The sequence below is a fragment of the Epinephelus lanceolatus genome, chromosome 1 (assembly GCF_041903045.1).
Source record: "Epinephelus lanceolatus isolate andai-2023 chromosome 1, ASM4190304v1, whole genome shotgun sequence".
In the NCBI taxonomy this organism is placed as follows: domain Eukaryota; kingdom Metazoa; phylum Chordata; class Actinopteri; order Perciformes; family Serranidae; genus Epinephelus; species Epinephelus lanceolatus.
In genome coordinates, this window is record NC_135734.1 from 17260059 (window position 1) to 17275059 (window position 15001).

The window sequence follows — 15001 nt, forward strand, 5'->3', positions numbered from 1 at the left end:
TGTTGAAAAATAAATGATCGTCCAACTAAACGCAAACCGGATGGGATGGCATGTCGCTGCAGGATGCTGTGGTAGCCATGCTGGTTCAGTGTGCCTTCAATTTTGAATAAATCCCCAACAGTGTCACCAGCAAAACACCCCCACACCATCACACCTCCTCCTCCATGCTTCACAGTGGGAACCAGGCATGTGGAATCCATCCGTTCACCTTTTCTGCGTCTCACAAAGACACGGCGGTTGGAACCAAAGATCTCAAATTTGGACTCATCAGACCAAAGCACAGATTTCCACTGGTCTAATGTCCATTCCTTGTGTTTCTTGACACAAACAAATCTCTTCTGCTTGTTGCCTCTCCTTAGCAGTGGTTTCCTAGCAGCTATTTGACCATGAAGGCCTGATTGGCGCAGTCTCCTCTTAACAGTTGTTCTAGAGATGGGTCTGCTGCTAGAACTCTGTGTGGCATTCATCTGGTCTCTGATCTGAGCTGCTGTTAGCTTGCGATTTCTGAGGCTGGTGACTCGGATGAACTTATCCTCAGAAGCAGAGGTGACTCTTGGTCTTCCTTTCCTGGGTCGGTCCTCATGTGTGCCAGTTTCGTTGTAGCGCTTGATGGTTTTTGCGACTCCACTTGGGGACACATTTAAAGTTTTTGCAATTTTCCGGACTGACTGACCTTCATTTCTTAAAGTAATGATGGCCACTGATTTTTCTTTAGTTAGCTGATTGGTTCTTGCCATAATATGAATTTTAACAGTTGTCCAATAGGGCTGTCGGCTGTGTATTAACCTGACTTCTGCACAACACAACTGATGGTCCCAACCCCATTGATAAAGCAAGAAATTCCACTAATTAACCCTGATAAGGCACACCTGTGAAGTGGAAACCATTTCAGGTGACTACCTCTTGAAGCTCATGGAGAGAATGCCAAGAGTGTGCAAAGCAGTAATCAGAGCAAAGGGTGGCTATTTTGAAGAAACTAGAATATAAAACATGTTTTCAGTTATTTCACCTTTTTTTGTTAAGTACATAACTCCACATGTATTCATTCATAGTTTTGATGCCTTCAGTGAGAATCTACAATGTAAATAGTCATGAAAATAAAGAAAACGCATTGAATGAGAAGGTGTGTCCAAACTTTTGGCCTGTACTGTATGTCTGTCCGACCAAGCTTGAGCAACACCACTGATTGCAAGCACACCGACTTGCTGTTAATTAAGACATCAAACTCCTTTTAATAGCATCAAATAACTAATTAAAACCAGAAAAAATGAACACTTGAACATATAAAAACTGTGTAAACTGGCAGAACCCATCTTTGGGAAAAATTAATTTGACATGCACTTTGATTTTGATCTTTCAGTTCGGCCCCTTCCGCTAACATGGAGGAGGTGGTGTTTATGACCTGTACTGCAGCCAGCCACCAGGGGGCGATGGAGATGTTTTGGCTTCACTTTTGGGGAGCTGTCATGTCATCTAACTTTATTATACAGTCTATGATCCCACCACAGTATGGAAAGAGACATGTATCTTGTTTGACTACAACAATTCAATGTCATATGTTATCCATCACACAATATCTAAAGCAACATGTTTCTAATGTCGTGGTTACTACTCTATCATCCTTGTGTCCTCCCTCAGCTGTAGTTTATCTGAGTAACACCTGCACCATGCATATTAAAGTTCCCATGAAAGGGCTAGCAGAGTGCTATTTGATTTCACATATTTTAGTTTTTCCTGTAAAAACATGACGCTAGAGAAAGATTAGTCACAGAAATTGATTGGGGCTTATGGCAGCCACTAGTGCTGATATCGGTGTTACGATGGAGCATGCATCCCATTGATAGGTAAATTGTTTCATTGAACACAAAATTATTATACTCCAAGTGCAAGATGAGTTTGTGCAGAACTTTTTTTGTCTTTGTTGGGCCAGATATTGGGGTATAGGTGATAATCAGTGCAAGACATATGTGAAAAAAAACAACCCAAACATCAATTTTGATTTAATGGGAACTTTACATTGCACTAATCAATCCAGCTGTAGGAACAATAGTTTAAATGTAATGTAAAAGTTGTCACTCATCGTGACAAACCCAAAGAAAAATCCCCAAACTCAGCTCCCCGCAGCTCCATTTAAGCATCTTTCTGTTTTTTTGTTTTGGTTTTATGGCCATCAGCTGTTAGTGTCTGGTTCACTCTCACTGCTGTCATCAGTCCTGTGTCCAGTTGCAGCAGACTGTTTGAGCAAAAAACCCTCAATGAATCCACTGTACACGGACTGCCCAGCACCAAACAGCAGATGCACAAAGTTAGCAACTTGCTTTTGAACATTTAGCTACAGAAGAATTAGATTGTTTTTTTCAGCAGTTGTGATAGTTTGCCAGAAACACAAACATCTGCTGGATATGTACAGATTGTTAAATCTAACCTTTAATCTAATCTAAAACCATGTGGCACAGTCGGCTGTCACATAGTGTAACGTTTAATAATGTTTCATTTATTTCCAACTTGTCACTGTATTTTGCAGGGCTTTCAGAATAGAAGTCAGCTGATAATTAAATGACTGTCCCACACTTTTACATGTCCCGCTAAACTGAAGGCCACATGGTCACTGATGAACCGCTCATTCACCCTTTCACAGATCAAAACCGCCTTGAAGTGGTGTATGAATGATTGAATAAACCACTCAATCAATTTTTCATTTTCGTGTCATACCACCGAAATGGACCACCCGCATGGGATAACATGACACATGGTAATACCGATAGAAACAAAGACTAAATAAATCATTGCTACATACTGTCACATACATGTTCCAAAAGAAAATAAAGAAATAAAGTAAGCATGTGTTACACAAACCACAGAACAAACATACAATAAAGGAACTACCTATTAAACACATTTTTACATGATTAAAATTCTTTTAATTAGTTAAGAGTCTCCCAACAAAAAGAATACAAAATAAAATTAAAGAAGCAATCATAACCAATATAGTGTCCACTTTTTAGGTGGTGATAAATTCAGATGGGAACAACAAACTATCCTTTTTGGATTTAAAAAATGACAAAAAGGGACTCAAAGGTTGAAATTTCTCGTGTGGACAGTTGTGTCTACTAAGAAAATACTGTCCTCCTATTATGTCCACATTCTTATCTAACCATATTTCTATTTTCTATTGTATAATCTTTTATTTTTACCTGGAGGCAGATCATCAAGTTGGAGCTCTTGTGTTAGCACCCTGCTGAAGTGTTACTGTATGCATTTGTGGAAAGTATACCAGAGTGTATACACTGCCTACATAAACTGTGACCTACTGTATACTTATGAGCATGGAGTAGTGTTTGAGCGATCTTACATTATGCATTCGTGGGCTGAGTGTTTACCTTTCTCCAGATTGTTCACACTGAAAACCAATCTCTACTGCGACCACTCGGCTTTGATATCCTTTCTGTCATATTCAGCGCTTGAAATGAGTCCTTATGTGGTAATACAAAGTCCTTCTCTCTGTCTCTTCCAAATTCTCTGGAGACCTCAAGCCTTACTTTTACTCTTTCAGTTGCCATGGATACCTCCGGCAAGGCAGCTGATTGGAGGCAACAATAAACTCCGCTCTTTCAAGCCTTTGACAAATTTGTCTCCAAACTGACGATCTAAGAGACTCCCTATATCTTCTCTCACACGCTGACACAACTACTGTATGCACACACATATTGTACGTGGAGATAAACTCAGGCTGACACACACACAGAGCGAGCGGCGTTGACCGTTGGATGACAGCGGAACAGCGATCAATGTAATCTCCTTCAGCACAATCCAAAGCCACTGTCATCATCTATCTATCTATCCCAGTGGAACAGGGGAAATGTGTGAAATCAATTCTGCATTCATTTAAGGAGCAGCCAGCCACAGCGGTCTAGCTCCAGAGGTGACCCGGAGTGCTCCTGCATGGTCCTTAGCGGAGGCCAGCTCTGGTTAATAGCCTGGCTTCCACTGAAGCTCCAAAGTGCGATGATATGCTGTAGTGCTTTACTGAATTAAAAAGCAAGAGTAGAACTCTCAATTCTGTACTGCACAGGTAAGGAAATAGTTTGACATTTTGGGAAGTAGGCTAATTCATTTTGTTGCCCAAAGTTAAAAGAGGTGATAGATACCACTCTCATGTCTGTGCTGTAAATATGAAGCTACAGTCAACAGCAGGTTAGCTTAGCATAAACACTGGAGAAAGGGGGAACTAGCTGGTTTTGGTCATAAAATAAGTAAGTGTAAAGTTAGTTTAATCCATCCAAACCCCAAGTGTAATAACAACAAGTGTGCCATGCTAAGAAATAGGCCTTGTTCCACATAACCTCTCATAAAAGTACACATCTTTGTGCTTCATATTTACAGTACAGACACAAGAGTGTGTCAATCTTATCAAACTCTTGACAAGAAAGTATATTCTGAATAACCCTAACCCTGCCCTAATTTCAAAATAACCCAAACCTTATCCTTGAACCCAACATTGTGGGAACTTGTATTTTGTCCCCACAAGACAAACAAGCCCCCACAGTGTGACTGTGTAAACGTATTAATGTCCCCACAAAGTAACAGTGTCCTGATTAATCCCACTTGCCTTATCTATAGAAAAGTAGGCTAGCCGATGCAAAATCAAAGGATGACTGGTACTCAGTGTCAAGTCCTTTACAAATATCCTGGGGTCCTCAGAAACCATCAGATTTATTGAGTGGCTCATTTTTGCTTCAGTATGTTTGTGGAAAACCTTGTTCAGTGACTCGTGTCTATAAAACTTCTAGCCTATATGGTTAAATAATTCTGAGCTGATTTGTTGTTTCACCCAAAAGTTGGAGTGGTCAAAAATATGCACACAGCTCAAAAACTGCAATGATTTACAATTTCAGTGGGAGTTTCTCCTCACGGGATGCAGCCTCTCTCACTCAGCACTGGTTGTTACTGTTTACTGATGATGATACACCAGTTGCATCACAGGAGTTCATTCATGTGTCTGAGTTTCTTAATGCAGTGGTCTTGATATTTGGGTTTCCCCCCTCGTTATTTTAATAAGGCCGCCAATGATGCAGTCATTTACAACAACAATTCTTTTGTGAAAAAAATGCTGAACTAATTTGACCCCAGAAGGTTTGCAGTAATCAGTGAAGGCTTTGAGAAGAAATTAATGCATGCTTATCTCGGAGTAAGGAGGAGATGATGAAACCTTTTTTTTTTTTTTTACAGGCAGGAGGTCGGTTTTCTGTTTTCCTCAATGAGTTGCTTGGCTGAATGGTGTTTTTAGATTTTACAGTAAAGGAACCAATTGGATGTAAACATTTGAAGGGAAAGTCAATTTTTCATAATAGCAATCCACAACAAAGAGTATACAAATATTTATTTGTGTTCCCTGTATTACATGTATGTCATCAATACCAAGCTTCCTAAACACAAATATGCATTGACTTAAGTGATTTGTGCAATGATGCATGAAGGCTGCTATGTGATTTTACAGCTGGTTTACAGGCACCAGTCACATACAGACCTGGATGAAGGGTTGAATTCGCGCTATCTGAGAAGTATGTGTCATTGCCAAAAGAGAGACACTCACCACTACTTGTTCAACATGTCTCTCAGAAAAATGGAGGAGTAACCAAACCAGCAATACAACAGACCTTTGTCATTTAAACAGCACAATGTTGGATATAATGACAAACTGAAAATAAATCAAACACTAATTCAGAGAGCTCCATTCATTTCATTTCAGCTCATCTGACAGCTGAGGGATCAGTTCTTTTGAGTTTCTGTCTTGTCCTCAGGGTTGGATTAACCTCTAGGGGGCCCTGGAGCTAAAATGAGCTGTGGGGCTCTTATTCAGGTCTTGATTACATTTATTTAGGAGAATGCCCATTGTAAGAATGATATCAACTAAAATATTACTGGTAGTTTGACTAGATTTTGAAACAGGGCCCCTCTTCAAGACAAGACAAGCTCCTTACCCACTGAGCGGAGGACAAGATCAGCCCCCTATAAAAGGGACTAAATGACTATTATTATTGCCATGTTAATGCCATTGTTACACTGAGGATGCATATGTCATACGACACACTAGAGGCTAACAATGTTGTGTTACATGTCACGCCTGTTTTGCTTCCATGATGCTGAGATGCTGTCTAAGATCATACAGTAGAGGGGCATGATGCCACCAGTGTTTGGTTCTATGTATAAAAATGCAAAGGCAGCAAAAAGAAGGGACTTCGTATTGGCCGTAGCACGATCTCTGTGTAAAAAGAGCAAATGTGTTTTCATAAACAGGTGGTAAACAAGCAAACCAACAGTTATCTCACAGCAGATATTTCCTGCTAGATAGCAGACGTGACCACAGCAAAGCCGCGTAAAGTCGACAACGAGGGCCGCTTTCAGGTGGGTGGAAAGTTGAAGACTTTTTCACTGAAAGATGAAACAGATGCCTTGTCTCATTTGGATGGATATTTTTGGTAACCCATATGATGCAAATAGCAGCTGGCCACCAGGTATTCTCACATTATTGAATCTAGCCCCTATTCAAAAAGGTTTGGACACCCCTGATCAAGGGTCTTTGGGCCCCTATGAGCCTGAGACCCTGGGGAAGTTACCCATATTTTCACATCACATTCAGAATTCTAAGGGAGGGTACAAAATTAGAACTTTTATTAAGCACCCTACTTATTCTGGAAAATTCTTTCATTCACAAATGCAGATGCATGGAGACACAACTTTTGTTAGTGGTTTTTAAGAGAGACCTAGTTTTGTAGTACAAGTCACTGAAGCATATAAAAGAGAAAGGGAAAAAAACTTCTGAATATCATTACTGTAATGACTTAGAACTGTTTGAAGTGACCCCTTAACATCTGCCTTTGCTTTGTCTGTTGTTTTTTTATGTTATGTCTGTTGCCCTTTTTAGGTTCATCCGTTTTATGTGTGCTTCTCCATTCATTGTCTGCCCTATTTTGTTGTAAATGTAAATGTAAATGTAAATAATAATAATAATAATAATAATAATAATAAATATTTAAATAAGTTACCCATGTTTGCTACATACAAACAATACATAATATACAGTATTCAGGGAGGGTGAGTCTGTGCAGAGCGTTTTGGCGCCACCTACAGGCTCTGTAGAGAAGTGTTTCTTAAGATTCAGCTCCCAGTCTCTTAAATCGTAACAAAAAAGTTTAAACTAAGTTTTTAATTAATTTAATTAGCGTTATTTGCTCAAAGCTTGCATTAAGTGTCAGTCATACTCGCTGCTTTTTGTTAGTCGGATGGGAACTTTCAATAAGCTGGGAACTATCATCGTGTGGCACTACCGTTCCACCCGGACGTGTGAGCAAGTACACAGGTGCCCAGAATCGGTGTCGGCACGCCATTGTGGAAAATAGTTACTTTCACATTGCTGACTCCTCTCTGTGAGCTTGTTCACCCAGTTGAGTTATTCCAAGTGAAATAACAAAAGAAGAAACTGACCCACAATGGCTACGGACTCCTGGGCACAGGCGGTGGACGAGCAAGAAGCCGCGGCGGAATCGGTAAACCTCAACTTACGCAACACGAGCTAACGTGTTGTTAGCATGTTCAGAGGATGCTTTGGCCTGTACTGGTTCAGTGTAAACGAAACTTAACTGCTTAGCCTTATTCATTACAATAGACAGTCTTTATTGACAGCGCTGTGGATAAATTGGCCTCCGCTGACAGTCTGCCTTTGTAACGTTGTTATTAACTTTAAAATGAAACTACCGGGTTGCCGTGGTTTGTCGTGAGAGCTAACTTAACTAGCTGCGTGCTCAATGAGTTACTAGCTTTAGCAGTTAGCCGGTTAGCAATGATGCAAGAGGTTTTAAAATAGCTCTATTGATGAAGAATCGGTCGGGATTTAGCCTCAGCTTGTGTTATCACGAGAAGCACAAACTGGGGCTCGTCTTGACTCACAATGGCAAGCATTATTCTGTTAAACAACTCTGTTTCACTTTATTATGTTTTTCCTTGCAGATCGGTAGTCTACAAATCAAAGACAAACCTGAGGAAAATGGTAAATATGCGCGAGCAAGATTCAGTAGTCAGTAAAACAGTAATCCCAAAAATGTTTTTTTAATGCAAATACAGGCTAAGTGTCATTTTTATAATTTCAGGCACGGCTGCCAATGCAACAGAGTCCAGCAGCGCAGCTGCAAAGTCAGAAGCTGAGGGAGAAAAGGGCACAGATGACGATGACAAAGGTGGGCAGTTTTTCAGTAACATGCTACAAAAAATATTCATTCTCTGCCGAGGCTGGCTGATACTTTATTGCCTTTCATTGATATGCATGATTGTGTCTTGAGCTCTAACATTCATCTGCAACACAACCTGTTTTTCCAGAGGACAAAGCGGCGCAGTCGTTATTGAACAAGCTGATCCGGAATAATCTGGTCAATAACACGAATCAAGTAGAAGTCCTTCAGAAGGATCCCAACTCTCCGCTCTACTCTGTCAAGTCTTTTGAGGAGTTGCGGCTGTAAGTGCATCTGTCATGGGCCATTTATTTCTCTTGTTGTCCTACAATATTTTTGGAAACAGATATTAATTATTGATCAGTATCAAGTATCAATGACACATGCATGTCATCAGAAATTAGGTTGAGGAGCCAAAATGTTCCCTTCAGAGCATAATCCATACCTGCTCCAGGAGAGGTCTTCTGTTTGTCTGGTAGATCTTTTAAAGGGGAACTACACCCATTTTTAAAATTCATGTTATTCCTATGGTCAAAGGCAGTCCATATCTATCAGCAGAAATGAACAGCATTAGTAGATAAGAGCAACTTTTTTCCAAATCCAAAAACTAGAGTGCTGAAACTCAGATTTGTGATGTCATGACATAGGGTATAAAGTCTGGAGCTGCTCCGTGGACAATGAATTGAGAAAAATGGATGACACTGAGAGCAGTCAGGGGATTGTTCTGAGTATATGGGTATATTTTCTGTTTCACAACAAAGAACACTGCATTGCAGTAAAGCTAATCTGGTTATAAGAAAGAAAATAAAACTCTGTGGATCCACAAAATTTGACTCCATTGTCTGTGGAGCAGCTTCAGACTTTGTACCCTGTAACATCACAAGTTTAAGACTTACTTCTTTGGTTTCTGGCTTTGAGAAAGAGTAGCTTGTGTTCGCCATCATTGATTGAGTTTTCCTAGGCCACTGAAATAGTACATTGGAATTCTTCACTTAGGTGGTGTTCCCCTTTAAGACGTGAGCATACCTGCACTGAAATGTGTATACACAAACAAAGCAATGAGATGCCTTAGAAAAGATCTGTCTTTCCCAGAGTTGTGACATTTGACTATTTTCTCCTGCATGCAGCAAACCACAGCTGCTTCAGGGCGTGTACGGCATGGGTTTCAACCGGCCATCCAAAATCCAGGAGACTGCCTTACCTATGATGCTGGCTGAACCGTGAGTATATTTTGCACTGCACATAAATGTTATCTTCTAGCAAAGCATTATGTGTCAAAGGCTCACTGAAATCTTTCACCCTAGTTTCTATACAACTTTGACATTAACTTAATCACACCTCTTTTAAATAACTTAAAAATGTAAGATTAAAATAATAGCCCATGGCACCAGGTACTAATAAAGGGAACCAGTAACTAATGTGCCACCTTTGCCTGCGATCTAATTCTTTGTTGCTTCCAGTCCACAGAATTTGATTGCCCAGTCGCAGTCAGGAACAGGGAAAACAGCTGCCTTTGTCCTGGCCATGCTCAGTCATGTAGATCCCAACAACAGATATCCCCAGGTTGGTTTTTGCTTCTCTCACTGTTTTAGAAGATCTCCAATTGGTATGTGTGACATGCTGTTCAGAGTATCCAAGGACCTCATCCTACCCGTCTTTCACATTGTTACCCTTGATAACTTGAACTGAATGTTGAAAGCTTTTATGGCTTCCTAAATCCCCTTTTCCCATTTCAATCCTCTCCATCAGTGCCTGTGTGTGTCACCCACGTATGAACTGGCACTTCAGACTGGCAAGGTAATCGAGCAGATGGGCAAACACTATCCTGAGGTCAAGTTAGTCTACGCCATCAGAGGAAATAAATGTAAGGCTTCTCTGCTCTCGACAATACTACATCTACACTACAACAGATCATGAAAATATTTTCAAATTACACTCTGTCCATTATTTAAGTAGTTCCTATTGATGAAAGCATAAATGTGGCTGAGAGATGGCTCCTGTGTGTTGATGAGAGCTCGTTTCTTGTAAATGTTTCAGTGCAGCGGGGCATGAAGCTGCAGGAACAGATAGTTATTGGCACACCTGGTACCATGCTGGACTGGTGTGGAAAGTTCAAGTTCATAGACCCCAAGAAGATAAAGGTGTTTGTGCTGGACGAGGCCGATGTCATGATCGCCACACAGGGTCATCAGGACCAGAGCATCCGCATCCAGAGGTCAGAATAAACAGTGTTAGCACACACCAACAGAAGAAGTGCTTGTGTCTAAAACTAAAATGAATAAATCTTGAGTATTTGTATCATGTTCTTAATGAAGTTCACTTAAATTATGCATCAGTTATCTTGTAAATTGGGTTTTTTCAAGCCGAGTTTCTATAATCTCTTTTGACCTTCATCTACCAACCTTTCACTCCTCTTTTCTCTGTCACACAGGATGTTGCCTAAAAACTGCCAGATGCTGCTGTTCTCAGCCACGTTTGAAGAATCAGTGTGGAACTTTGCCCAGCGTATCGTGCCTGACCCCAACATCATCAAGCTGAAGAGAGAGGAGGAGACGCTAGATACCATCAAACAGTACTATGTGTTGTGCAACAGCAGGGAGGAGAAGTTCCAAGCCCTCTGTAACATCTACGGAGCCATCACCATCGCCCAGGCCATGATCTTCTGCCATGTGAGTTAATTCACTTCACACTCATTCAATTTATATTGTCATACATTATGTGTAGTAAAAACGATGATCCTCACATGGAATCCAGGTTTTTTTTTATATGAATAAAGAAATACAGATTTCCTAAGTTCCTCTTCTGCGATCCTGTCAGCAAACCTGCTGCTGCAGTTGTCATAAAGCTTTTTCTCTGTGTGTCCATATGTCAGAAAAATAACTTGGCAGCACTAGCTGATTTACTGGATTAGTTTGTTTATTTTACCAACACTTGACTCGCAGGGCTTTGATCATGCCGTGAATCTTCCTGTAAATCACCCAGTCTTGCCAAGTTGCGTTTTCACATTAGGTGCTTTGTACAACTAGCTTGCAGATGAAGTAATGAGAGCACTTTGCTATGTGTGATTCAGACAAGAAAGACTGCAGGCTGGCTGGCAGGGGAGCTGTCCAGAGAGGGCCACCAGGTGGCACTGCTCAGTGGAGAGATGCAGGTGGAGCAGAGGGCTGCCGTCATTGACCGCTTCAGAGACGGCAAGGAGAAGGTCCTGGTCACCACAAATGTTTGTGCTCGAGGTAAGGACCAAGTGTCATCACAATGGGCAGAATCAACAAGACTTTCTATTAAGCTGTTGCATACACTGAAAAGCCCATTTTCTCCATAATAAATACTATTACTTCAACCTGGTTTGTTGGATATGGGTAAAAACACCCTTTAAATTAATCTTTTCATTTCAAATTTAATATGGTGGAGTACAGAACCACAACAAAACTATTTAAATTCTTACACACTGCACTGTTGTGATCCATTTTAACGGGAGCTAAATTTCCTTGAAAAATATAAGAAAAATGAAATTAAAAACCTTTTGTAGTGGAATAAAATATGCATTGTTAGATGCACAAAAGTAAAATACAAATATTACAGTATTGGCCATGTACATTGTTTTTCGTTGTTGTGATATTTTACCTTTTCTCCACTTCTCTTACATTCAGGTATCGACGTCGAGCAGGTCTCTGTGGTGATCAACTTTGACTTGCCAGTAGACAAGGACGGTAACCCAGACAACGAGACATACCTGCACAGAATCGGACGCACAGGTCGATTTGGCAAAAGGGGACTGGCTATCAACATGGTGGACAGCAAGATGAGCATGAACATCCTCAACAGGATCCAGGAGCACTTCAGTAAGTCATCTGACTGTGACCGACAGCCAGTATTACATCCTCCTCGTCCTATCTGGTTACTCACTCACCAGAGGTCCTCCGATCTTGTTCAGCAGCTGTTACAAACACTTTCTTATGCGCACAAACAGTGGGATCACGTTGATTAGTATATTCATTCTGTTTTTGGTGGTGTGTGCTTATGCTCAAAGGAATACTTTGTCCCAAATTACCATTTGTATATCAGTTACTCAACCCACGCTATGTTGATTGCGTAAAAAGAAAAAAAAAATTTCTCTTGTGCCTCCATGGTGACTGAAAAATTCAAAAATTAAGAATTGAGGCAGCGGTAGACGAGCAGCTCCCGTGTTCAGCAAGGTGAAATTACTGTTTAAGCCAATTGAGCCTGGCTTTGAAGAGAGCTTTGATAATACTTTATGAGTTGTGTGAGATTCTTTAAACAGATGGTTTGATGTCATTTCGCCTTTGTTAAACATGGGCCCTGTAGGCATGTGAGAAAAATAAAGTTATCTTCTTGAATTCAACTTCAAAAAGATTAAGTAATCAATATATAAGTGGTCACATGGGGAATGAAGTATTGCTTTTAACAGTTGCTTAAAAAAACAAACTCCAGTCAGGACATTGGTTGCTTTCAGTAATCAGCCATATATCAACCCTTAAAATGAATCCCACCATTTTCTATGGTTTCTCTCTCTGCAGGCAAGAAAATTGAAAAACTAGACACAGATGATCTGGATGAAATCGAGAAAATCGCCAGCTAAAGAGGACGGTGTTTATCGCATGAAGGATGCCGGCCCGACTCCCCCTCCCCTCTTGGCTCTCTCCAAGGACTGTACGCTCCTACAGTGTTTTATGCTTTTATTTTTTTAGCCGTCGGAGAAAAGAGAAAACAACCACAAACACAACATATGTTTACACGTGGATATGTCTCCTCTCAGACGAGTGTTTTGTAAGTCTCTGGTACATACCCCATTTCACTCTTTGTACTCCTTTGAATAAAGTCTATGAGTTTATCGCTGTGTATCGTGGTGCTGTAAAAGCAGCCGTAGTCGACTCTGTTACTGAACACACTTGGAGTGAAAAACACTTTTTGGTGTTGCCTGTAGTGGTGGCATGATACAAGCTATTCTGTAAAGAAACTCACAAAAAATCCTAATGGAAAAATAACCATTTTATGTGCCACAAAGTTTTTAATTTTAAAAGGAACAAAGTATAATCGAATGTACCTGTATCATGTAGACTATTACAGCATTTATTGTGACGACTAAACCTCAGTACAAAGGGTGAAGTTGGGTATGCTGCTCTGAGTGGTAGTTTAAATCATTAAGATTGTTATTGAGATGGTGATGGTTGGGTTTCAAGGGTCTATGCAAACTTATCAACCTGTGATAGCTATTCTCAAATACTATCAACCTGTATTCACGTGACAAATTAATCCTGAATTAACCTCAGCTTTAGCATCAGGGTGTGTAGTCAAATGCCAAAAAAGGCTGCCTAGAATGATAATACACTACTAACTCCAAGTCATGGACATTTAGATATTTCTGTTTCGCCAGTAATCCATCATCAGCCAACCACACATCTCACTCGCATGTTATTTATATCATTTTAAAAACCATATGGCTGTTATCAGGACAGGCTTGGCGCCACTGTCGAGCATTAATCATTAGTCTTCTTTTTCCTTCATTTGTCTCGTAAAACCTCATTTCAATTCAAATGTGGCCATTATGTGATCAGTTTCCCTTTGTGTCTCACTGTCCCACACAATCTTTTCAATCAGGGTCTCCAGTTTGACTTAAGCTCAGCTACATTCTTGACTTAGACTGTGCTGTTGTTAAGGATTGTGAGTTTAAAAAAAAAAAAAAAAAAAAAACTAAACGCAATGCCTTCCTCAAGTGCATTATACTATATACATATTTTGTTTCTAAGACATTGGGCTTAATATTCTGGCTAACACTTGAAATTTTGATTATATATTGAATTATGAGCGTCTTTAGGATGTGTGAATTATCTTGAAACCAAATGCTGAATTGACTTGAGGACCTATGCCAATCAGATTCACTGTGTTGCTCCAACATGGTCGCATGGATAGAAAACATGTACTTGTGTACATATATAAACAATTTTTAGGGTAAATAAATAGTGTGACTGAATTATTGACAGTTTGTCGCTTCTAAGAAGTGCAAAAAAAAAAACATTCCTCATGAGGTTCAATTTTGACAGACACAGCACTTCGAATACGGTGAGCCTAAACCAGTTAACCTTTCATCAGTGGATGACTGTAGGAAATTATAGAAACAGTGCGATGTCTGGTGTATTTGATCAATGCGCTGGAACATTAAGGGCAGTGATTGGTCAGTCTGAACCTTGTACAAACCTCATCTGGCTCTCACCGGCACCGAGAAGACTGCTGGTGGTGGTCCGGTTTTAATGGACTGTTTACGGACAATTTAGCCAAACTAGAAGCAAGTGAGAGTGCGCTGAAAATCCACGAGAATGCTCCGTGAAGACTTTCGGGTAAAGAACCAATGTATGCAGTTTATTTGGACATTTGGATGTATACATTATCAGTGAGAGTGTGTGTGCACTTTGTTGATCCATATTGTAATACCACTGTACGAGAGCCATGGACACACAAAGCAGTTTTGGCAATAGAACTTAACACTCTTCTCCACATGTTGTATACCTTGTTTGATAATTGTCAGAAGAACCTACCAAAACCCAGTTCATACATGTATACATAGGAGTAATACTGCCTGACTAGGCTTAAAGCAAGTCTGTTGTAACCTGAAGGTCATATGTAGGCAACGATAGGTTCAAGGTGTGTGGTATTCTGTAGCTGAGCTGCATTCATGGACACAGTTATGTATTCTTAATATGTTGAATTAAAAGAACATGTAGATGTTCATCTGTATGTAGTCAAATGCTTATTTGTGT

At 40.2% G+C, this 15001-nt stretch overlaps 1 protein-coding gene across 1 annotated transcript; it reads left to right on the forward strand.

Annotated features, from left to right (window-relative positions):
• The first annotated feature begins 7341 nt into the window (after positions 1 to 7341).
• LOC117256831 (ATP-dependent RNA helicase DDX19B) lies at positions 7342 to 13942 on the forward strand. Its single transcript, XM_033626536.2, has 12 exons — positions 7342 to 7547; positions 8008 to 8047; positions 8148 to 8234; positions 8374 to 8509; positions 9353 to 9445; positions 9686 to 9788; positions 9975 to 10089; positions 10263 to 10440; positions 10657 to 10894; positions 11296 to 11458; positions 11876 to 12067; positions 12764 to 13942. Exons 1-12 carry the CDS (start codon positions 7491 to 7493, stop codon positions 12823 to 12825), a joined length of 1464 nt encoding a protein of 487 aa, XP_033482427.1. The 5' UTR covers positions 7342 to 7490; the 3' UTR covers positions 12826 to 13942.
• Positions 13943 to 15001: the final 1059 nt, after the last annotated feature.